Here is a 25,716-nt window from a genome sequence, read left to right on the forward strand (position 1 = left end):
TTGCTGTTATGATTAGCTATTTATTGAGCATTAAGAGTCAGAACATTAGACTTTCAGTGCAGGAGCAGAACTGAACCCTGGTCTGTGATATGACAATCTCAATTAAAAGATGTCTGGCCTTGAAGAAACAGAAATGATCCTGGGTGCAGCTGGCCCTCTGAGCTGGCAGAGCTGAGTCTCCCGCTGGTCTTCTGGTGGCAAGATGCCAAAGTTGAATACTGCCTGTAGGCATGATGGTAAAGTCCTAGTGCTATGGGTATCTTCCCTCTGGTGTTTAGAGAGGAATACCAGAAGCCCCAGGCAGAGATTCTAGAAGGGCCCAGGGCCAAATCCAGCAGCTGACTTACTTGAAATGCATCTGGCAAATTCTAAAGCAAAGCCAGTGACTCCCAGGGGCCCCAGTATTGGCAGGGCAGAAATTTGAGGCTATTCATGAAGATAGGTAGCAGGGAAGGCGGCTATGCAGAAGGCTAGGACTGAGCAGGCAATTATGTCAGCAGATCCCGGCCTAGTGGGGCATTTTTAACAGACACTCTTGCCTCAGTGGCCAGAAACTCATAATACAGAGGAACTGCGTGCAGCTGTGTGCAGCAGTTGGGTGTAGTCACCATTGATCTGGGTGATGATCTGGTACTCCTGGCCTATGCGGGGCTGATCAGAGTAGTTGTTGCCCAGATTCTGGGAAGTTGGCTCATCACTGGAGCAGCCACTTGCGAAGATGGCCACCCTCATGGTTTCTCCAGAGTCGTCGGCCTCCCTGGCATGCACCCTATGGCCCAAGAGCCCACCACTCATAAGAAGGGGCTTCGGGTTGGGGTCCTGGTTTCCCACCCTTCTGCCTCAATTCTTGCCAGTTAATTCTCAGGATCCTGCCTCCCAAAGATTCTGGGAGCAGAAGGCTGATGGATTTAAATTATCCTTTGTGTTCAGAGGGCCAAGACAACCTCAGGAGGTGCCTGAGAGAGAGGAGAAAGCTATGTCCTGACCCTGAAGGCCTCTGGCCTTAGGATTCGGTCTGTGCCACACCCCCCTTCCTCTACGTTTCCCACCAATAATCAAAATTGAGGGCAGGGAAGGGGTCAAAAATAGAAGAGGAGAGGCTTTCTTACCTGGCTGCTTCACAGACATGCTCTAGAAAAGAAGGAGGAATCATGTCAGAAGTTTTCATGGCAAGTGGACAAGGGTCAAGCGTGGACCATGGGTACCAGTCAAAAGATGAGGGAAGGGTACAGAGAAGGGGATTTTATGTCTCAGCTTTCCAACAACTGGGAGGTATGGGAGAGGTGAATTGAAACACAATGATGCAGATTTATCAGGGAAAGGAAGGAAAAGCACAGCCTTTTTGTCATCTCTGACTCAGGATATTGGGCTGGAGCAGTTTCTGGGTATGGGTTTGGGGAGGGCACTGGAAATGGACCTGCTCTTTACCCAGAAATCTCCCCAAAGATCCCCAGAGAGTCCTTGTGGGAAACTTGACTGTCAGACCAGAGACCAGGAAGAAGGGGCTGGATTAGCCTGATGCCAATGACCATGACCCAAGCCATTCCCAAATGCAGTCACCCCTACCATATACCCAGGAAAACCCATGGAATAGGTCACCATTGCCCCCTAGTGTCTAAAATAGTGTCCTATATTCCATACAGCCTCAAAGGCTTAGGTTGATACAAAGATAGATATTTTTTGGTACTGTCCTCTAGGTGCTTATAATTTTTCTGGGCTGCAACTGGAAATGCAAGCATTAAACGACAACAAAGTAAACAAGGCAAGCCACAGGACTTCTGCCTTGTGCTAGAGCCCTGCATTTCTGTGTCTTACCTCCCCCATTGGCCTATGAGCTCCTGTACTGCAAGGGTCATGTCTTTTTCATCTTAATATGCCCAATGCCTGTCACACAATAGATGCTCAGTAATTATATGAAATTAAATTGATGCCCTAAAGCTATCTTCCTTATAGAGAATTAGGAAAGAGAAAATTCTGGAAATGAGACCAGGTATAAGGAAATGATGGATGTTAGAAAATTGGCTAGAGCAAGATCACAGAGAGCATTGAATAGAATGCTACATTTTGACCTTTATTCCCTGGGCCATGAGAAGCCAAGGAAAGTTTTTAAGAGAGAAAAAATTTAATGTGGTTACCATTTATGCCCAACCTCATCGAGACTATATGAGAAATACTCTCCTTTTAGTGCCCCTGGAGTTTGTGGCCATGTGAGGTATCTCTGCTCTCATGTTCAGCCTCATGGTGATAGCCATGCCAACTGGCCAAAGCCAGAGCTTATACTTGAGATCTGAGAGAAGGAGATACTCAAGGCTCCCTTCTGATGGTGGAAATCCATGAGACCCATGGTAAAAATCAGGCTGTTTGGGACTAAGAGATACTGCAGAAAATAACACAAACTAACGCTAGGGAAAATGACCAGTGCGCTGGGTATTGAGAGACAGCTAGGGTTTTTTTTTCCTTTTAGAAACAAACATCTCAATATTCGTTTTCCTCCTCTGTTGGCTCATAGTTTTTAAATGACTGACAACTGTGCTGTCATTATACCACTTCCATGCTTGAAAAATTTGGTGACTTTTAGTGCCCTTACAAGGCCTAGTGAAGAAAGTCCAAATTATTTAACCTGGCATTCAAGGCCTTCTACAATCAGGAATAAGCTTCTCTTTCCCACGGTACTTCCCTGTTGCCCATCTACAGAATTTTTTTTATTGATGACCCCACTCTCAGTTGTCTTTTAGGTCTTTACAACTTAGTTCTCTCTTCCTCAAATAGTGTCCCCTTACGAATTACTTTCATCCTCTAAAATGTGGTCTAAGATATTCCTCCTTCTGAAATCCCTTGCTAATTACTCAAGCCTTAAATGATTCTCTTCTCCTCTGGATCCCTTTAGTATTAATTGTCTTCTCTAGGTTTTGAACTCATAGCCTTTATTGCTATGTGTTGTTATTGATAAATTCCATGTTTCTACCTTGAATCTCCTAAATAAATTGTAAGAAACTTGAAGGCAGAGATTGTGACTTTACCTTCTCTTGTATCATTACAATGACTCATTAAAAGATGGTTGTACTTGACTGAGTACCAAAGACTAGTGCATTTAGTTCTGTAAGTCTTATGCCATTGTTTGCCTGAACGTCTGTGTCTTTGCACTCCAACCCTCACTCCTGAACTAGGCTGGGAGCTTCTTGAAGTGCCTAACACAATGCCTGATACAGAGTTTAGGTTCAAATATACTGACAAAAAGAATAAATGAGCCAAAGCCACCTTCTCATATTCATCACTCACCTTGTTGGGACGTCTTCCGGCAGAGCATGATATAGGCCATGGTAAAAACCACCATACAGCACAAGGAGATGATGAGGACGATGGCAAAGATAGGCATGCTCTTTCCTAGGGGTAAAACAAGATCGAGTGGTATCTGGTTGAAAATAAGGCCAGAAACAAGTACTCTAAGGAACAGAGCAGACTAGGCCAGACCTTTTTTTTTTCCTTTTTCCATATTCTCCTAACCTTCTTAGTTAGCCAGAGAGACAAACTAAACTCCAGGTCCATGAGAAGGACTTGAGAAAGAGATGCCAGATTCTTCCAGATTCACTGGTTGGCTGATTTGCCTGGGCACTTGAGCTAGTTCTCCATGCTTTCTATAGGGCCAAAATAGAGGATTTTCACTTTCCCTTAGAAAAAAGAAAATAAGACCAGGCGCAGTGGCTCACACCTGTAATTCCCACCACTTTGGGAGGCTGAAGCAGGTGGATCATCTGAGGTCAGGAGTTCGAAACTAGCCTGACCAACATGGAGAAACCCTGTGTCTACTAAAAATAGAAAATTAGCCAAGTATGGTGGCACATGCCTGTAATCCCAGCTACTTGGGAGGCTGAGGCAGGAGAATCCCTTGAACCTGGGAGGCAGAGGTTGCAGTGAGCCGAGATTGTGCCATTGCACTCCAGCCTGGGTTACAAGAGCAAAACTGTCTCAAAAAAAAAAAAAAAGAAAGAAACTAATATCCTGATTTTCCAGCTTCACCAAAAATGCTACATACCTTATTAAGATTCTTCTCCAAAGCCTCCAAAAGGAACACAGCCTTTCTGACTGACACTTTGATTTTAGTTCAGTGATAATTGTGTCAGAATTATCTCCAGAAGTGGAAGATAATATATTTATGTTGCTTTAAGCTACTAGGTTTGGGGTAAGTTTTTACAGCAGCTGTGGAAAAATGAATACAGTGACCTTAGCCAAATCCTTGATTGTCACTAGGCCTTAGTTTCCCCGTAAGTTAAATGAAAAGATTGGGTGAAGTCTAATGCACTTTCCGCTATAATATTCTGAATCTAAGAGGCTAGATCTGGGATAGAGAGGCATATGGAAAGGAATCTCAGTGTACTTAGGATTTATTGTTGCAGCTGGCTTGTTTTCATGAGACTCGAAGATATTATGTCCTAGGAATCTGGTATTTGTGGTCCTCAGAGTGTCTTGTTGGAACTAAGAGAATTCAAGTTATAAGCTGCTACAAATCAAAGATATATTCTCTTTAAAAGAGAGTCAACTACTGAAAAACTTGAGAAAGATTTTCAGAGAAAATAGGGCACAGACCCAACATCTGAGAACTTAGACTTTGTACAAGATTATTTTCTCATTTTCTAAATCAATTCTTCATGAGGCATTTTCTAACTTCTCTTCTCCCAATAGATATTCTTCTGGGAGATGAATAGAGCTATGGAAGTCTTGAAGCCAAAGATGGCAATGCAAACGTGGCACATAAAACAGGTTTGAGCTATGCCCAGAGATAGCCAAAAGCAGAAAAGGAAAGGTACAAAGAGCATTTGGAAGTCCACTCTCAATTATACACAGCCAGAGAATGAGTACCAGGAGTGAGAGTTATCAAACTATTTAATTCCAACCAATCACAACAGATGCCTGCTGTAGATCTGGAGTCTTAGAGATTCCTCAGTATACCTTTTGTTGCATGACCATCGGAGTGATCTAGAGAGTTCTGAGTAATGGGCAAAGGCAGCCCAGGTGATAATGGAGTGCTCAGGGGTTAAGGAGAGCAGCTAATTATCAATTTGTGTGAGAGTGTTCTATTATTTCAACAGTCGATGTAGTCATGTCAGCGCATACCATTTGACTATCAGATGCAGGTGAAACACAAAAGATTTACTTGGGATTTGAATCTCTGAGACCCTGACTTGGGAATCTTTAAGGCCTTGGAGGAATCACAAAGCAGCTTTGAGCTGCTTGAAGAACCCTGGTTAAGAGCTCAAGTAATGAGACTCTGCCATTATCCTTACCTGGCTGAGGTCATGATGTCATAATGGCCCTATCCCTATTCTTGTTCAGAATATTGGGAAAGTATATTACTGTGGAAACTGAGAACTAAATAAAGGACACATTTACCACTGCCATTAACCTCATTCTGAGTTTGCTCATCCCTGGATCTATATTTCTCCCTCTACCTCCCACCCACCTCACCCATCCTCATGTCCTTGACCATTGCTTGGTACATAGCAGGTAATGATTTGCAGAGTTCAATTCTGTAGAACAGTGTTCATAATGGGACGTTTTAGTCACAAAGCTTAGAGTCAAGAAGGAAAGATAGAAATCCTGACAGTGTTCTTACCTGGCCCAGCCCTGGTCTCTCTAAGGTAGCCATCCGTGTCAGTGGTCCAGTCCCAGGGTTGCTTCACTGTAGATGTTACTATGAATATAAAGAATAGGGTCAGAGATCTCTTTTCTATCAAAAAGCTGAGAGGTAGGAGATGATTGCAAAGGTTGGAGTCCTTCTCTAGCCATTTGTGCTGGACCTTCCAGAGTGCCTGGCCATGTTATCAACCACTAGTACCATGAGATGAGGCATCTTCATTTCTTACTGTTAGGAGTGGGAAGTGAGAAGAAGTCCCATCAAGGGGAGATAATATACCCAAAGTCACACAGCAAGTCAAATTAGGAGCAGAATAGAATTCAGTGTTCTTTTTTCTTGTATTTCCAATGGAGTATTCTAACTCTCTCCTTCCTTTTGCCTCAGAAGTTTCCAAAAAGAAGTGTATATATTCACCATTGTTACCTTTCTCATTGTTACCTTTCTTTTGTTTCCATTCCTTTACTGCTATGTTCTCTCTGAGAAATCAAGTGACTGTTTATTAGCCATTCAATGGCATTGTGATTCCTTCCTTGGCTACCATGACATCATTTTGGACCTCTATGACTCCCTCAAACCCTAGTAAAACTCACCTTTCAAGGGGTATCTCATGGTTGTAGGTGCCTCAGTATTGGTCTTGAGTAGCTTTGAAGAGTCTGCAAGGAAAAGGGAACCCATTCAAGGGATCTTGTACCCTTGGGTGAATATCTTAATGCCCTAGGGGAATTGGGAAGTAAGTAAAGGCCAGTCAGGTCCATACTTGGACTTGTCTCAACCCTTCTGTTATGATGCTGGTAAGTCCTGCGTTGCTTGTTTATCTTTCATACATCAATCTAGAAGAGAATTTTTAAACCAAGATTCATAGATCTCGAAGGAACCTGTAGCTAGAGTTCAGAGGGTTAGTCAACTTGTATGGGAAAATATATTTTATTTTTACTAACTTCTAGCTAAGACTTAGTAATTAATTCTCTTGAGAGAAACTTAGAAAGTATTACAAAGAAGGGGGCAATGGGTGGCATTAATGAAAATGGTGGCATAATAACCTCCAGAAATTTACCCTTTAACAAAATCAGTAAAATAATGCAAAATTTGATACAATCAATTTTTTTCAGAATTTTGCAAATTAGCCAAAGGTTTGCAGCAACTTAGTGAGGATTTATGGAAGAAAAATACTGCAGTTTTGGTAAGAACAACGAGCTTTAAGTTGTTTTAACTTATTCTAGTCCCCTTACCCCTTCTAGCTCAGAGGTAATCTTGAACATAGAACCAACCTTATTCCAGGTGCTGGAGTAAGCCCAACAAACTTCATTTTTGAACAATTGCCATTATTTGGCCTGTCTGGTGGTTCCCTGAAAGACCTGACTCAAAAGAGTTTTTTTAATGGTCACTCAGTGCTAAGAGCCTCTCCTCAGGAATGGGGTAGCATTTGTCACACAGCTGCCTGAGGCAATGCATAATAGCTGAGAGAAACAAAAAACGAACCAAAATAGCCTTAAAAAGCGTTGAAGAATAAGATTTCCATAGGGATTTTGAAAAGTTCTGACACAGTTCTGGGAAGCTAGAAGGCCACACACAAGCATAGGGCTGTGTGCCTGCTCAGGAAAGACATGAGAGAACCATAAGCTGCTCCCTCTGGCTAGGTTAGAAGTTCTGCATAAGCAGGAAGTGATGGCTGTGGCACAGTTGAAAACTGCCTGGTTTAGTATTGAAGACAGGACTCAAAAAGCAATACAGCTTTTTGGTAAAGACTAGGAGATTTATTTGTTCCAGGCATTTAAATAAATCTCCAGCCAGGTGCAGTGGCTCACACCTGTAATCTCAGCCCTTTGGGAGGCTAAGGTGGGTCAATCACGAGGTCAAGATGTGAAGATCATCCTGGCCAACATGGTGAAACCCCGTCTCTATTAAAAATACAAAAATTAGCTGGGCGTGGTGGTGTGCGCTTGTAGTTCCAGCTACTTGGGAGGCTGAGGCAGGAGAATCACTTGAACCCAGAGTTGGAGGTTTCAGTGAGCCAAGATCATGCCACTGCACTCCAGTCTGGTGACAGAGCAATATTCCATCTAAAAATAAATAAATAAATAAATAAATCTCTGTCTAATTATTAGCTGACCACGAAGCTAACAAAGTAAAAACTTCAGTGTCCATCCATGACAAAGAAGACAGAAGACAACTAAACAGAAAAAGTTCAGAAAAGTTACTAAACAAAAAACAACTGCTACAACAAAGAATGTCAACAACAAGCCCCAAGGAGAAAGTGAAACTGATTTTCACAGTTGCCACATTGTGTTGCTTAAAAATTCCAATATTTAACCAAAAATATATGAGACATGCAAAGAAACAAGAAAGTGTATCCCATAAACAGGTAAAAAGTCAATTAATAGAAACTGCCTCCAAGGAAGTACAGATGTTGTATTTAGTCGAAAAGGCAATTAAAATATGTTAAAAAAAAAAGGAAAACATGTCTAAATAACAAAAAGAAAGAATGGAAATGATTCAAACAGAATAGATAATATCAATAAAGAGACTGATATTTTAAAAATAAACCAAATAGAAATACTGGAGTTGAAAAACAATAACTAAAAGGAAAACTTCACTAAAGGGTAGAAAAATTCACTAAATCAGATCTGAGCAAGCATAATAAAGACAGTAAACTTGAAGATATGACTATTAAAGATATTCAGTTAGAGTAATAGGAATGAAAATTCATGAACAAAGAAAAATGAACTGTACCTCAGAGACCTGTAGGATACCATCAAGTTTACCAACATACATGTAATGAGAGTCATAGTAGACAAGGATAAGAGAAAAAGACAGAATATTTGAGGAAATAATGTGAGAAAATATTTGAGTTTGATGAAAAACAATAATCTCAAAATCTAAGAAGCTCAACAAACTTTAAGTATGATAGACTAAAAAATATCCACACCTGGACACATCATAATGGAAAGCCAAAGCCAAAGAGAGAATACTGAAAGCAGAAAGAGAGAAGCAACTCATCATGTATAGGGGATTCTTAATAAGATTAATAGATGATTTCTCATTAGAAATGATGGAGATCAGAAGACAGTAGGATGAAATAGTTAAAGTATTGAAAGAGATACCCTATAAATCAATAATTCTATATTATTACTACCCTTCAAAAAGAGGGAAAAAGTAAGACATTCCCAGATAAACAATAACTGAGAGAATTAATCATCAGCACATCTGACCTATAGGAAATATTAAAGAGCATTCTTTAGGCTGAAATAGAAGGAAAGTAGATAGTAATTTGAATCAACATGAAAAAAAAAATTAAAAGGCACCAGCAAAGGTGTAGAGCATAGATGTATTTTTTGTTTGTAACTTCTTTTCCTGATTGACAAGATACCACATAAATAAATAATTATAAATCTATGTTGATGTGATTATAATATACAAAGATGTTTTTTTTTCTAATAACAACATTGAAGAAGGAGGTATGAAACTATATAGAAACAAAGTTTTTGTATGCTATTGAAATCAGGTTAGTATAAATCCAAATTAAATTGTAGACTAAGAATTAATGGCAATATCCAGAGAAACTACCAAAAGTATTCAAGGTATGTAGTAAAGTAAACAACAAAGGAGTTACCTACTACACTAGAAATTATCTGCTTAACACTAAAGATAGCAGTAGTACAGGAATGGAAAAATAAGAGATACATAAGATACATAGAAAACAAATAGCAAATACCAGGCATGAGTAATATCTTATTAGTAGTTACATTAAATGTAAATGGATTAAACTCACATTTGAGGGCAGAGATTGGCATAGTGGTTTAAAAAACAATCTAACTATATGTTTCACACACTTAGGGTTCAAAATATGAGTGATTTGAAAGCAAAAGGACAGAAAAAGATATACCACACAAACAGTTACCAAAATAGAACTGCCTATAGTAATGTTTGACAAAATAGACTTTAAGACAAAAATTCTTAGAAGAGACAAGAAAGGACATTTTATAATGATAAAACAATCCATCATAAAGGCACTTTAATTACAAACAGAAATGCTTCTAACAGCACAACCACAAAATACATAAAGCAAAAGCTGATATAATTGGAGGAAGAAATAGACAACTGAACAATAATAGCTTGAGATTTTAACACCCTACTTTTAATTACAGACAGAACAACTAGAAAGAAGATCAGCAAGGGAGTTAAAGACTTGAACAACACTGTTAACCAACCAGACCTAATACATATATACAGAATACACACAACAAACAGCAGAATACACATTATTTTCAAGTGTACATAGAACATTATCTAGAATAGACCATATGTTAGGTTCTAAAACAAATCTCAGTGAATCTGTATAAACCAAAATAATACAAAGTATATTTTCCAGCCACAATGAAATGAAATTAGTAATAAATAACAAAAATTATTTTTTGAAGAAGAAATAAAAAACTTGAAAAGATACACTTTGAACAAGGAAAAAAATTGAATTGCTCACTGAACAACTACCAACAAAGAAAAGCCCAGCACATGTGGCTTCACTTGTGAATTTTATCAAACATTTAAAGAAATATTAATGCTAAATCTTTACTAATTATTTCAAAAAATTAGTGAGATGATACTTCTAAACTCAGTATATGAGATCAATATTACTCTAATATGAAAGCAGAGCCATCAAAAAAAGAATAAAAGGGGAAAGGCACACAATCATCACAATAGACACAGGAAAGGTATTTGACACAATCGTTACATGATAAAATACTCTCACATGATAAGAATATTCAACAAACTAGGAATAGAGGAAACTTTCTCAACCTGATAAAGGACATCTACAAAAAATTCATAGCTAACATCAAACTTAATTGTGAAAAATTGAATGCTTTTCCTGTATGATCAAGAACAAGACAAGGATGTTTATTCACCATTATACTGGAAGTACTAGCCAGATAAATGATTCAAGAAAAATAAATAAAAGTCATACAGACTGGGAAGGAAGAAATAAAACTATATCCATTTTCAGATGACATAGTCATATATAGAAAATTCTTAAAAATCCACAAAATAATGACTAGAGCCAATCAATTAGTTCAGCAAAGTTGCAGGATACAAGAACAATGCACAAAAATCAGTTGTATTTCTCTACATTAACAATGAACAATCAAAAAATGATATTAAGAAAAAATTCCATTACAATCGCATGAAAACTAATACCTAGAAACAAATTTAATCAATTGAGGGTCTAGAAATAAGCTTACATATCATTAATCATTGATTTTCAACAAGGCTGCTAAGACTGTATGATGGGAAAGTACAGTCTCTTCAGGTAATGATGCTGGGACAACTGAATAGCCACATGGACAAGAGTGAGATTGGACTCCTACTTCACACTAAATTCACTGAATATGGGTCAAAGACACAAATGTAAGAGCTACAACTATAAAACTCATAAAATAAAACAAAAGGATAAATCTTCATGAACTTGAGTTTGGCAACAGATTATGACATATGACACCAAAAACACAAGTAACAAAAGAAAAAATAGATAAGTTGAACTTTATCAAAATTAAACACCTTACCTCCTCAAAGAACATTATCAAGAAAGGGAAAATACAATATACAAAATCAGAAAATATTTGCAAATAAAATATCTGATAAGGGTCTAGTATTCCAAATATATGAAGAACTCTTATAACTCAACAGCGAAAAAGCAAACAACCCTGTTTTAAAATGAGTAAAGTATTTGAAAAAGTAGTTCTCCAATAATAACGTAAAAAACTGATCAATATTATTAGTCATCAGTGACATGCAAATCACAACCACGAGATAGCACTTCAAACCCTCTAGGATGATTATAATCTAAAAAATAAAACAGAAAATAAGAAGTGCTGGTGAGGATGTGGAGAAATTGCAACCCTCATATATTACTCATGGAAAAGGAAAATTGAGCAGCCACATTGGGCAAGAGTTTGAAACTTCCTCAAAAAGTTAAACATGGAATTACTTTATGGCCTAGGCATTCCAGTCAGTCATATATCTTAAGGGAATTAAAAACATATGCCCACACGAAAACTTTTACATGATTAATCATAGCAGTATTATTTATAATTGCCAAAAATGTAGATAAAACCCAAATGCCCATCAACTGAAGAATGGATAAATAACATGTGACATATCCATGCAATGGAATATTATTTACCAATGAGAAGGGTGAAGTACTGATACACGCTACAGCATGAATGAACCTTGAAGACTTTATGTTAAGTGGAAGAAAACAGGCAACAAACGTCATGTATTGTATGCTTCAATTTATATAAAAAATTCATAATGTGTGAATCCTTAGAGACAGAAAGTAGATTAGTGTTTTTAGGAGTTAAGGGATAGGGGAATAAAACTGACTGCTTAATGAGTGCAGAGTTTTCTTTTAGGGTGATTGAAATTTTCTGGAATTAGGTAATGGTGACAGTTGCACAAACATATGAACCACCTAATTGTATACTTTAAATGTTGATTTTTTTAAAGAATGTGAGGTATATCTCAATGCAAAAAGAAGATATCAGTGACAGGTCAATAGAATTTCTTTAGGCTGAGAAGGAGGAGTAATACTGCAGTCAGAGGAAACAGCATGCTATGTTTTAGATGTGGAGAGACATGTTAGTAGATAAGGCTGCACAGGTAGACTGAAAACAGAGTAAAAGAGTTTGGGCTTTGTTCTTTGGTTGGAAGGATACATGGGGTGTAACAGAAGGTTACACACCTTTTAAGAAAGGTTTACTTCCTTGAACAGGAGTGAAAATTGTTCAGTCTGTTTTTTGGGGAAATAATTCTGACAGCAGTGTGGTAGGATTTTTGAAGGTGAAGGAGTAGCATATTTTGCCCATCCATTAATAAATATAGTATTCATCTGGTGTCTAGTGTCTTCTTGTGCCAAATACTTTGGTGGACTCTGGAGAACAGCCATGAAGTAGACAGGTAGAATTTTGCACTCTTGAATTTTATAATCTAGGGACATAAAGTGTGTACTCAATAAATATTGAATAAGTTGATTATTTCATAAGAATGTATAAACATGGAGAGAGCATTTAAAAGATGATTGAAATTTTTTTTTTTTTTAAATATGAGACCATGAGGGTGTAGGAAAAGAAAGGAAGACCTTATAAAGGATCTGATTCAGTAGGTGAATTCCCAGTACTTGGTGATCTTGATGATTACTTGACCATGTGAGGTAAAGGAAAAGGAGGAGTCAAAGATATTGCTGTGTTTTCTAACAGGTTTGAGGAAGAGATTTGGTGAGTAAAATATACATTCAGTTTTGAACAGGCTGTAATTAGAAATGAAGCTTTTATGAAGGTAACTAGACACTGGGATCTAGCAGTCAGAAGAAAAATCACAGATAATATTATGGTTTGAGAGTCACCAGCCTGCAGGTGATACTTGAAGTCATAGAAGTAAATAAAATTTCTTGATAATATAGAAATGCATGCAGAGGTGAATAAGAATTGAGTCTTTGAGAACATTTACAATTAAGGAGTGAATGAAGAAAGAGCCAGCAAAGTTGTCTAAGAAGGATCATTCAGAAAGGTCTTAGGAGAACCAAGATAAATTTATGTCATTGATAGCAGTAATTGGAATAATTTTGAGGAAGAAGAAATGGCCAACAGGATCAACTACTACAGAGATGTTGAGGAGGAAAAGTATGAATGGAGAGGTCTTGAGATTTGGTGATATGGAGGTTAATGATGACCCCAGATTACAAAGTTATTTTGTGGTGAATGAATTCAGAGGTTCAGCTGCTGGAAGCTACCTTGAGAAGGTTGGTAGTGACCGTAGGAGAGATGGGATGGCAGATGGGATAAAGATTTTTTTAAAATTATATATATGTATATACATACATATATATGTATGTATTAAGCTTGCATATTGACATATATACATATATTATACATGCATATATTTGGCTTAGGTAGAGGATAAAGGACATTGCAGGGCATTGGAGTAGTTGGTGTTAAGAGTTCAAGAGAAGGGACTTGCTGTGGAGAGGAGCAAAGCATACCTTACTCTTAGCCAGGAGGAAATTTATAGGGAAATATCAAGGCAGAGAGGAGGGTATTTGATAAAATTCACATTTGAAGAGGGCCTAGATCTTCTTATAGAAGAAGGAAGTTACGTTATCTTTTAGGAGCAGGGCTGGGGGCCTGAAATAAGGTGTAAATGTTCTGAAAAACTGCTACAAGGAATGAGACAAAGATGAGCAAATAGATTGACACACAGCATGGGGGCAGGCAGTGGATGTCACAGGGCATAAAATTAAAGTGGAGTCAGTTCGTATCTGTGTTTTGTTTTGTTTGTCAGCAAAGCTCAGCAGTCCAAGAACATGGGCAGAGGTGGGGCCTCCAGGACCATTCTAGAAATAAAGAACAGTGCAGAGTGAGGTGGAAGGGCAAAGGGCTGAGAGTTCTGTAGGGCAGAGGTGAAAAGGGATCAGACTCATGAGACCAGGTTACGGTGGACAGGGAGGCAGGTAGAAGTAGCCGGGAACGATTACCTTGGCTCACAGAGCAGGGAGGAGTGGAAGGCTGAGAATAACTTCCCTGAGCCTCAGTTTTCTTATCTATCAGTAGGGGGCAATGACGAGCACTGCTTAACAGCACACTGATAAGCATTGACTGTGAGAAGGAATAGACAGGCTGGTTTACTGTGAGCAAGTTCTTGCCTAGAAGGTCCGAGAAGAAGCAACTCACAGAAAGGCAAGAATGTTCAATTAGTCTCTTTATAAAGAATACATTTTTGGGCTTTCTGGTCATTCCTTGCCCTCTCTGCTTGACCAGGCTATTGGCTCTTAGAGAACTATGACACTGTTTATATAAAGTTTCAGGGCGGACCACTCTTGTTTCTCTCAAAACTAACAAGCCAGGGTCTACAGCACACACATCCTCACTATAGTTAACTTTGGGAAACAAATCCCTCCAGGCAAACACAGGTGTTTCAAACGAACGTCGGTCTCCTAGGCCAAATGGTGATAAGCCATTTGGACTAGGTTTACGCACTCTCCTTATACAGATCTATCCTAAGAGGACAATAATTTTCAGATGGTTCTGAGGGCAATTCTCTAAAATCAGTTAGTTTCCAACATGTTTTGGGCAATGGTAGCCTTGTTGGGGTGTCTTTCTTTCCAAGGAAATCTCTCGAAAGGTAAGAAAATTCATCTGGACATATCATTGTTGGACTCTTCATTTAAAACTCAGCCTACGATCATAGTTTGTAGTGCTCTCAGGACAGTGCTGTAAGAAATAGTCAAGTCTTCATTAACCAGAGTCCATCTTCAAGGATACTTCAACCAAAACGTCTATGTGACTTTACAATTAGTGGGGAAGGGAAGTTAAAAGAAAGCATGTAAATATATTAGATCAAGCCTAATCAAACAAGCAAAACAATAACAAACAAACAGAACACACAAACAAACAAAAAACAACAGCTTTCAAACGGTGCCCAGGGTCTGATATAGATTCAACCGTGAGAAATAATCAGACATAGTAAAAAGAGCATGAAATCTGACTGCAAATCCAGGTTTATCCTTCTTTGCTGTGAGACCACGGGCAAGTAGATTCCCCTTTCTGATTCTGTGTCCTCTTCTATAAAATAAAAGTAATGATAACTATCTCATGGGACAGTCGTGGGGCTTTAATTTGAAAATGTATGTCAAGTTCTTGTACTTTGTGTCTGGTAAATACAATGTACTAGTAAATCTCACTCTTTCCTTTATCATCTTCATCTACTTAACCTATGGCATGAGAGGCAATGTGTCTATGTCTGTTGTCCCCAGTTCCAAATATTTTTCTTTGTGATTGTGCAACCATTGTCTACTTGAGACCCTACCCTCCTAACTCTTCTTTTGCATAAGGACACATTTTGAGGTATCTTTGGTTCAAGCTGGTCTGTTAAGATGTTCACCAGGAGAGAGGGCTGCTCACCTTTGACCACAAACTTCACAATGTCGCTGTGTTGCTCAGAGCCAACCTTGCCCTTGGCAGTACAGAAATAGGAGCCAGAGTCGGCTACCAACGCAGGCTTGAAGAGTAAGGTACTTAAATTTCCTACTTTGATAGGTTCCTGGTTATTAGTCTGTTCCTTATACCAAATATAACTGATGGGAGGAGAACCCAGAGCCTGGCATTGAAGGCTAATCCTCATTCCCTGGGGCACCGTGAAGCCGTAACCGCTGCCAGTTGTCACTGTGGGCTTGGAGACAGAGACTGCAAAGAAAAGACAAGACAGGAAACTCTAGGCAGTCATAAGGATATGGGACCACAAGGCCAAATCATTCTCGTAGGGCATAAGGGCATGCATATATCTGCAACTGGAACTAAAGGGGGCTCCACTTTAGAGGAAATAGGAGAGAAAGTGCAGTACAAATAAAATGACTTCCTTGAAGGTAGGTACGTTTTGGTATTATCTGGGGTTTTGGAATATTTGGAGGTAAAAATCAACTGACCTTTAAAAATAATGTAGCTTTTTTTAGGGCTCAAGTAGAGATTTTGATTATCTGCAGTTTTGGATTATCAGGACTGGACCTTTGTAAAATTGTCCAGCCAGCAAACTTATCCTGGCTACCCTCTGCCTCCCTTTCCCCAGAGTTTCTCTATCAACATCTATCTACAAATTAATTATACTCATTTTTGAGTTGTAAAGCCCAGAGCGCAAGGAGAGTAACTAGGCTATGAATGCTGGCATTTCTGGGACAACTGAAGGGATAGAGATTTATTTACAGGTCAGGAAACCTTCCCAGCACTTCTTAAATTTGGAATACTGACCCTAAGAATCCTCTGCCTATCCACTTCATCTGATAAGCACATACACCTGAAGAGAGCCTATGTATAGATAAACAAAGGCCTCTGGGTTTTTCAAGAGTTTCTAGAATAACATCCTCTATTGATTCATTGATTATCAGTGCTTTCCTACCCCCACAGTGACTCACGTTTCTGGACACGGAGCTCAGTAATCTTATCTCTCACCACTTGGTTGCCATCAGGGGTCTGCCAGGTGACTTCACACGTGTAGTGACTCCGGTCATCCATCTCCAGGGTGCTCAGTTGGAGGGATACATCTCCCGGAACCTTGTGGCTCACATGTAGGCGGCCCTGGTACTTTGCCTGCTGGATATGGTCTCCAGAAGAGTCACGTAGGAAGATGGTGACAGGGTATGAACCACGATGTACCAGCCACTTCACCAAGACTTGAGTGTAGCCTTGGAGGGGGCCATAGGTGCAGGGAATAGTCACATCCCCTTTCCAAGGTCCTGTTATGTTCTCTGGCACTTCCAGGATGGGACGGCCTGAAGAGAGAAAACAGAGGAAAGATGCAAACATACATGGTATACCTACCTGGCAACTAGAGTGGCAGTGGAAGACCTCAAAAGGTTTTTGAGAAACACCACTTAACTTTTTTTCTATCACACTTTTGTGTACCTGTGCCTTTTTACTCTTTGACAGCCTTCTCATCATTCAGAACCAGTCTTCAGGATAAAAGCCCTTAACATTGTTCAGATCTTGTGAGTTTCAAATCTTTTTTATGTTATCGTCTTGCTATAGAGGTGATCCTAGGTAAGTCATCTTCCTACCATGGAAGATCAATTTACTTCATGTATAATATGGAGAGTTTGGATGGTATCCTCTCTAGACATTCTATCAACTCTGTCATTCTGCAAATCCATGAAAAAATTTCTTTTGACATTTTCCAAAAGAGATATGGAAGCAAAAATGCTAAGCAATTGGGTCTGGACTATTTTATTTTGTGTAAATATGCACCTGGAGAAACATGGAGGCTTTGGGGTTCAGCAACAAAGGGCTCTCTGCCCTATTATCTTCTCTTGTTCCCTTACAAATCTTCAGTGAGTAGGTTCCCAACCCTAAGCTATTCTCTGGAAGACAGCAAAAGGCAATACTGAAGTGGAACCCGGTGTGAGGAAGAAGTCTGGATATACATTCCTGTTTAACAAAATCATTAGTTATTGTTAAGTTTGAGACATGCGGTTTGTAAGCCTGACTTTCTAATTTCTCTCTTATTTGTTTATTTTCCTTTTGGTTTATCTTAGTTCTTAGCAAGGATACACAGGAAATTTTCATTTTGAGGGGGAAATGATTTCATCCATTCTTGGTCTGGAGAGGAAAAGGGTCTGAGTGAAATCCTGAAGCTGACTGTAGTGGAGATGATGATAGAAGCAATGGGAGATTGCTTCTTGCCGTGCTTGAGAGGGAAACCCTTAGAGGTGAGGGCGGGGCAAGGAGGTGGGGATGTTGAAACAGTCATTGCCTCCCATCAGAATTTTCCATTCATAAGCTCTTATTCTGAAAGACTTTTGTGTTATTTAACTGGGACCAGGAGTGTGGGGTGGGTATATTTAGGCAATATATTCATGTCTCTCCTAAGAGAGGTGGTTTCAAAGATCTGAAGTATTACTGAATAAAAGCCTTTTATTGAGCCTAGAATTCTCAGTATTCAGTCAAGCAGATGAAAGATGACATCTTTTGGATAGGTTGAGTGTATGCTTTCTAACTCCTAGAATGTAATGTCCAGCATCAGAACTTCTGTTAATAGAGACACTAAAGTCAAGTCTCTGGCCTCTGCCCTCACCAGGGACTGTTAGAACATCAATAGCATATTTTAGCCAAGAAAAAGCTCTTGAGTAGAAAAAAATAAATAAATGTAAGTTCTTGTTGCTAGATCCTCTACATACTCCCTGGAGTTTCAAGTCTGGCAGAGAACAGAATTCAGATGTACGAATGGGAACACAAGAGGGGCAGATTTTGATTTGCTCTGTTTTCCTAATTCTATTCATTTTTATGTTCCTCTTTTCTGCTTTCCATATCACAGAAGGGATGGTTTGCCTTAAAATGCACTTTATGATTAATCAGAGCTGTCTATGGATGGATTAAGCTGACTGGGGAAGTTCTAGACTTTGTTTGGGTTTTAGCATTGCTCTTTAAGGTCCCTCCTAATCTTAGGTGGTCCAGTGCTAATAGACTATAATGGAAATAGAAGTTAAATAATTATATATTGCAGTTGGTGGTGAATTTTCACCAGGTAGTGGGTTTCACTGTGCTATAGATAATTCACACCTCCATGTGATTGCAGATACAGCTTTTCATTTTCATGGACATACATGCCCATACATATTTTTGGCCACGTGCAAGCACAAACATTCCATTTTAAACCCTGTGAAAACTATCTGAGTCTCTTGGTTTAATAGGCTATTTCCCATTAATCTTTCCCTGGACCTTCCCAATCTCCCTCCTCTTCTCTGAAAAGCATTCTCACATCCCCCTCTCAGGCAATGTAGCAGCATTCTGCTTTGAGGATATCTGGAACAGTTGAAAATGCCTTTATCTATGTGTATGCGTGTCTTCCTTCTGACCTTAGGAGAGCTGCAAGGCCTGGCTTGTATTCCCCTCTCTGAGAATTTGCTGGAAATAGTCGCAAAGCTCAGTCTGGTCTGTCAAGAACATTGCTAGCTAGTCTTAGCTTCCCAATTTTGAACATCACTTCTGGAAGTAGGTCAGGCTTGACTCCTCCATCCTAGAATGAACAGGACAGAGTTGGTAACTGGAGTTCCCAAAATGGCATTTTTCCTCCTTTCACTTTTTTCTTTCTCCTTCTCTTCTTCCTCCTTTATTCCTTCCACCTATTCTTTCATTATGCTTCTGTTCCTTGTTTTTGTTCCTTCCCCTTTTTCTTGTTCTTCTCTCCTCCTTCTTCATTAGTTGCATAAAGAGAGACTGGATTATAGGTACAGGGCATCACAAGAAAAAGGACATTGTATTCTCCTTGTGTTCTCCAATCTCCAAAGTGAGGTTAACCACAATAGCACTGACTTATACCTTCTACCTTTCCTTGTGGTGCCCCTAGAATCTAGTAGGAGCTCCTAATGAGAGCAGGGGGGTAGTGAAGGACTGCATGGTGTAGTAGGAATAACACTGATCTAAGTCCAAGGTCTGCCTTACCACATATCTCTCTGTGTGACCTTGGGTCAGCATATCCTGAGCCTCAGGTCTATAGTGTAAGATCCTATATACAAATGGAAGGCCTGCTTCCAGGTCTGGAAATCTCACAGGCTGGGGAAAGAGCAAGACACATGAGTGCTCTCTCTCTCTCTCTCTCACACACACACACACACACACATACAGGAGTTAAATTTAACATTTCTAAAATCCTCCCTCAAGCCTCAGGCTTGAGCCCTAGCTCAAACCAGCAGACTTGGAGAAGGTGGAGAGATACATTATAAAACCCACTAGAGAATGGAAATATGGTAGTTACAGAAAGAAAAATATTTTTCAGGATCATTAACTCTGCCACTAATGCTCTTTGGCTTGGGGGCACATTATTTTTTCTCTTGGATGACTTAATCCAGAGTGTTTTCTAGCTCTGAGATTTTACAGTCTGATGGGTCACAGAGTCTCAGGATAGGGTAACCTAATCAGAGTCAGCCATGGAAAGCTGGATTCTTACTGACTTCACAAGTGACACCAAACTGACACCCATCCATCCTTTTTCTCTAGGGAGAGTAGGGAAGCAGCAAAAACCTCCTTTACCCTATATTGGATCTCACTTAGCTGTTACACAGGTTTATCTTCCTGAAAACCCATCTCATTTCTCAGGAGTGTAAATGAGGATAGAGCTTCCCAAGCTCCAGGGAAATAATACTACTATGGAATAGTCCATCCTCATTTGGGATTTGTGTCAAGCCCATAAACAGCCCAGACAAATTTAGCCATGCCTATAGGGAAGTGAGTTAGCCCAGGAGCGGGTAAGAAACCAAGTCCTATGAAGACCAGTTGAAAAAGCTGGGGCTTTTCAGCTTGAAGGAGAGAAGAATCAAGGGGACACAGTATTTGTCCTCAGGCCTTTGCAGGGCTGGCACAGGGCAAGCAAGCAGCTGTGTTCTGTGTAGCTCCAAGAAGCGGAGCTGGGGCTTTTGGATGGAAGTCAGAGGGAACTGGATTTAGTTCAATACAAGTAAGAACTTTCTAACAGTTGGAGCTGCTGATAGACTAGATGGTCTGGGAAGGTAGTGAACAGTGAAATCTTAGTCACTACTGAATGTTTCTGAGCACTTGTTCATGACAATGAAGGGTGGTATAGGTTACTTCTGTATTCCTATCCAACTCTTAAAAAACATTCCTTCTTTGGGGTCTGTATATTTCAACAGAGACCAAAGCTTGAAGGCAGATGGGTTAAATCTAATGTTAGAATTTTAGATAAGACAGCAGATGGAGGAAAAATTCGAGTGTCATTGGGAGCCTTCTTGGTGCCCCTGAGATACAAGCCCTAGAAAATCATGCCAGTGTTTTCCAAGAGAAAATCCTTTTTCAAATTCTGCCCAAACTTGCCTCCTGGCTTCTTCAGCAGTCTTCAACTACCTCCATCCCTTTTGCTGAAGGCTCAGAGAACCTGCAGAGTTTGGCTGAGAATACTCACCTGCCCAACAGGAACAGGCTTTCTAAACACCACCACCCGCCCCAGCCTTTGCCTAAGCCAGCAGTGGCAGCCAGGACCCCACGTTCTGCCTTACCATAAGTGTCCACTGTTAGGTGCCCCAGGACTAGCAGGCCCAGTAAGATCCCCATCACAGCCAGAGCCCCTTCTGTCCTTTCTTCCAGCCTCCTGCTACCAAAGAGGCTCAAACTTCTGGTGGTCACCAGCGTCTGTGCCTGCTTACTTCCGTTCCTTCCCTATATCTCTCACTCAAACTCCTAGTCCCATCATACATTCCCCTTCCTTCCCTATTTCGGCATAGGTCATGTGGGGTGCCCCCCTTCCCCCACCTCCCTAGGGTTGGAAGTTCCAGGGTGAGTGAAGCAATTCTTCCCCCTGCTAGGGTATTGACTTTATTTTCCCTGGAGCCAGTGGGGCTCTCTGGTCTTTGATCTCCCAGGCTGTGTTTATTTTGGTTGGAGGGCAACCTATGAGATGAGTCTTCTCACTCCAGTATGGGGGTGTTTTTCTTTGTGGTGATCCCAGGGAGAAGAGATCAACTTTGCTGGCCTATGCAATTTTCATCAGTTGTACTGTTAACCCTTGCCTATGCAACCTAGGCAAATGGACAGGGTGTTGGGCGTGGGGTGCCTTTGGGCTTAGGAGTACAAGAGCTTAGTGTATTAAAGGGCTTTCTACATATCAAAGCTTGAATAATTGGCAAGCCAATGGATAAGGCTGATATGGGTGAATATGCCTCATATCTCATATGGGGGAAGCTCTTTGAATCACCTTCTCCAACGGCTCCACCTCTCTGGTGGCAAAGGATAATTCATTTTCATTAGTTCTTCATGCTTTTTCATAAGGAACTTATTATTTACTTATTTTAAGGGAAAGTTAAGCCAAGCTTCCAGTGCACCAACCCATTAGTGATATGCTCTAATAGGTTGAATTTTTCATTGACTTCCAATGGGTACAGGCTCTTGACTTACAAGAGAGTGATATTATGCCTCCTAGCAAAGCTCAACTGCTCCAGAAATTGCTCCTTTTCACAGGTCCTCAGAGTGACTGTAATTTCATTAGCAGCCTAAGTAGGTTTGTTGCTGCCCTTTGTCTACTAAGCTTTGAAACTATAAGCACTTTCAAAAGCACAAATACATCCAAAAAATTCATACCACACTGTAAGCAACATCTAAGCTTAGTTTACTTTTCAATTGGAGGGATAGGAAAGGCCTTGATCAGGGGAGTGAGGAGTTTGTGCAGAGATGAGGAATGGGAATATAAAGAAACATACTTGCCAAGGGATGGCTGCATACAGATGATTTGGAGCTGTGCATGGGCTAAGAAGACATTCTAGCATTTCAGGACCCATTATTACATGGAATTATATCAATCACCTCTTCCTCTAGGGCCCAATTCCCCTTGGTTGGTTGTACCTTGTTTTTTGAGTACTGCACTCATTCCATCTTACTGGAATTTTTAGCCATTTTTTCTTATTGAGTCCTCATTCAGGAAACCCTGAACTTTGAAGAACACTCCTTTGGTATTTTCAACCAACACCCTATCACGACTACCACCACACACACACACACACACACACACACACACACACACTCCTTCCCTGCTAAAGAGCCCACTGGACTGGTATCAATTTTTGCCTGGTCTGGTGATTGTGTATGTTTTGAGCTGCCTGTTGCATTTTGTTAGTATCTCCTGGATCTGAAGGTAGGAAAATGTCCTTGGGAACATGCACAATATTACTTCAAGGCTAGGAAAGACTTCCAGCTTTGCAGTAGGCTTAGTAGCCCTCTTGATTAGTAAAAGAATTGGTTGAGAAGTCAGAAAACTGGAGATAAGCCTGGCTCTGTGTCTACTTCATTCTGAGACTTTGGACAAGTCATATGTCTCTGAACCCCAGCATCCCTAATTGTAACATGAACATGATTAGATTTGATGCTTACATTTTCTCAGATTTTTAAAAGTCAAACTATACTATACCTACAATAATAACTATATAATCATACTTTTTATTTTAAAATCTTTTATTCTTCCAGTCACTGAATTAAGCACTTTGCATGGATTATTTCCCTTGGTTCTTTCAACCCCTCAGGTGGGTATTATTGTACGGAGTCTTGCATCTCTTCCTACCACTCTATACTCCCTTAGACTACTTTTCTTTTTCTTTGTAGAGCCTACCTTTACTTGACATATTGTATATTTTTTGTCTTAGTTGTTTGTTGTCTGTCTCCAGAATGTAAGCCTGCAATGTAAGACTTCTGAAGGCAGGAATTTTTGTATGTCATGTTCACTGTTGTATTTTCAGTGCCTAAAACGGTGCCTAGCATATAAGACACTTAATAAATATTTGTTGAATGAATGAATTGAATATATCACCATTTTTACAAATGCATCTAAGACCCAGAATAGTGAAATCACTTACTGTATAGAGGGTGCCTAGACAAGATTCAAACTCCTATCTGTATGCCCCCAGAAATGATACTGTTGTCACATACTATTCTGCTTCATTCGTACTTTTAACGATCACTTCTACAATAGTTCCAGATCGTCTCTGGATGTTGTGAGGGAGAGAGAAGAAATGTTGGATATGGTCCCTGTCTAAGTTAGATTTTAGTGTAAAGGAAAGACAAACACATATGAACACACTAATACAAGGTGAATTATTAACTGAGCTTTAAAACTTGTGGTTTGAGCAGTATTTAATGAAGGCAATAGTAGTGTGGGAAGGCTTCCCAGGGAAAGTGATACTAAAACTACCATTTGTAGAACTCCTGTTCTGTGCCATGAACATTATCCCTAGGCTTTAACTCACAGGGAAGGCATTATGAATATCCTTTTCTTATTGACACAACTGAGGTCTGGACGTACCGTGGAACCTGCCCATGGTCACACAACTGATAAATGACAGAAGTGTGATTTACCATCCAAGTTTGTGTTTCAAAAAATTGTACCTTTGATCCTCTATGTACCAGGGCATGAGCCAGAAAAGATGAGATGGTTGAAGAAGAGAGAGATGGATAGTTACTTTAATCCAGGGAGTCCACCTTTTGCTTATTTTCAAACTCAATGCTTCCTGAGATTATAGTATGAATGTCGTGAGATTTCACAGACTGTGGGTGAGCAGCATAGAAAATGACTCACACCCTTTCAGGCCCAGTATTCAGAGGTCACTGTGGCTCTGTGTCTATTTCTACCCCCATAGCCCACCATTCTAGAAAAAGATTGAAAGGTCAAGTTGGAGAAATTTACCAATGCGTAATCATTATCTGAGAACTTCCGGTGTGTATGTGCACCTTGGGCTTACTGAGCTGGAGGAAAGCAGTGGTACAAAGAGGAAATCCATACAGGCCCTGCTCAAGGACACACACACACACACACACACACACACAGATCTACAACTACCACAAATAAACGTAAATGCACAGATACATATGGGCACATATTCATATATAGTTATACATATGTATAACATGGCCTTAAGCATAAACATGAGCACACTGACACACAATACACAAAGCATACACACAGAAACATGTAAGCACATGGGACACAGACACACAAAACATGCATGCAAACACACAAATACAGAGCCTGCACATAGACATGAGAAAAACAAGCAATGAAACACAGATGCATACACTCAAGCAGGACATAGGTAGATAACATGCATATAAGCTTATGAACACTTATATTAAAACACAGATATAGCATACATATACAGAGAAAAATGCATATAAACATCAACCCAAAGATACATAGAACGAAAATCATGAGGGTTTCGAAGAAAACCAACAACAAAAGGCCTCACATATTAAGGGACAAAGGAATGGCAGAAACTCATTTGTGCAATGGGAGTTCAGAGGTGGTAGCAATCCGTATGGACTTCAGTGGTTTAGGAAGGCTTTCTAGAGGAGCTGGCATGTGGGCTGGGATGTGAGATTTGTTTATCATTGGATAGACAAAGAGGATGGGGAAAAAATTCCAGGTAAGTGGTAGAGAGAGAGCTGAAGTCCAGAGGCGATCAAAGGCAAGAATGATTCTGATGAACAGGGAGTGTCAGTTGGACTTCAGCTATTGGTGCATATTTAGAAAGACAGAAGAAGAAAAAACTCAGCCAGATTATGGAGGGTTTTGAAAATAAGGCCAAGATGCTTAGACTTGATCTTAAAGACTTCTATGCGAGCCATAGAAGGTTCTATAGTGAAACAGGGGGCTGATGCTGCTGAAAGCAGTTTCTTAGAACCAAATCTGTTTGTAGAATATCAGTGAAATAGGATGAGAAAATTGGAAGCAGAAAAATGAGAGACTAATTTGGCTTTCATTTGTATAATGCAATGGAAAGAGCACGGGAATGGGTATTAGGAGACGTGGGTTCATTCGCCTCTCTAGGTCTTAGTGTTCCCATCTATACTCTAAAGGTATCATACTTATCCATGGATTTTCAAGCTCTGTCTGCGGATCTCTAGGAGTCCTGTAGTGGGGAAGAGGAAGGGAAAGGGGAGAAATTTAGGTGACTGAATTTCAACCAATGGTGTACTACAATCAACTTAAATTCTAAGAGCTGATTATGTGAATTTATTCCTAACTCTGTGTTTAGTGACATTATGTTGGTAGCACATAAT

At 39.8% G+C, this 25,716-nt stretch overlaps 1 protein-coding gene across 3 annotated transcripts; it reads right to left on the reverse strand.

Moving 5' to 3' along the window:
* VSIG4 (V-set and immunoglobulin domain containing 4) lies at window positions 1-21,360 on the reverse strand. Of its 3 annotated transcripts, none has more exons than XM_064367738.1 (8): window positions 21,174-21,360; window positions 16,584-16,940; window positions 15,580-15,861; window positions 6,223-6,285; window positions 5,612-5,689; window positions 3,280-3,384; window positions 1,110-1,131; window positions 1-222 (listed from the first exon to the last, which is right to left on the reverse strand). In XM_064367738.1, exons 1-8 carry the CDS (start codon window positions 21,226-21,228, stop codon window positions 99-101), a joined length of 1,086 nt encoding a protein of 361 aa, XP_064223808.1. In that variant the 5' UTR covers window positions 21,229-21,360; the 3' UTR covers window positions 1-98. The 3 variants fall into 3 exon arrangements, with proteins under 3 accessions (XP_064223808.1, XP_012316275.3, XP_064223809.1); XM_012460852.3 differs by having other exon boundaries at window positions 1-769; XM_064367739.1 differs by lacking the exon at window positions 15,580-15,861 and having other exon boundaries at window positions 1-769.
* Between the last annotated feature and the right edge of the window lie 4,356 nt (window positions 21,361-25,716).

The sequence above is a fragment of the Aotus nancymaae genome, unplaced genomic scaffold, assembly GCF_030222135.1.
Source record: "Aotus nancymaae isolate 86718 unplaced genomic scaffold, 86718_ANA_hifiasm-v0.15.2.pri h1tg000073l, whole genome shotgun sequence".
NCBI lineage: Eukaryota > Metazoa > Chordata > Mammalia > Primates > Aotidae > Aotus > Aotus nancymaae.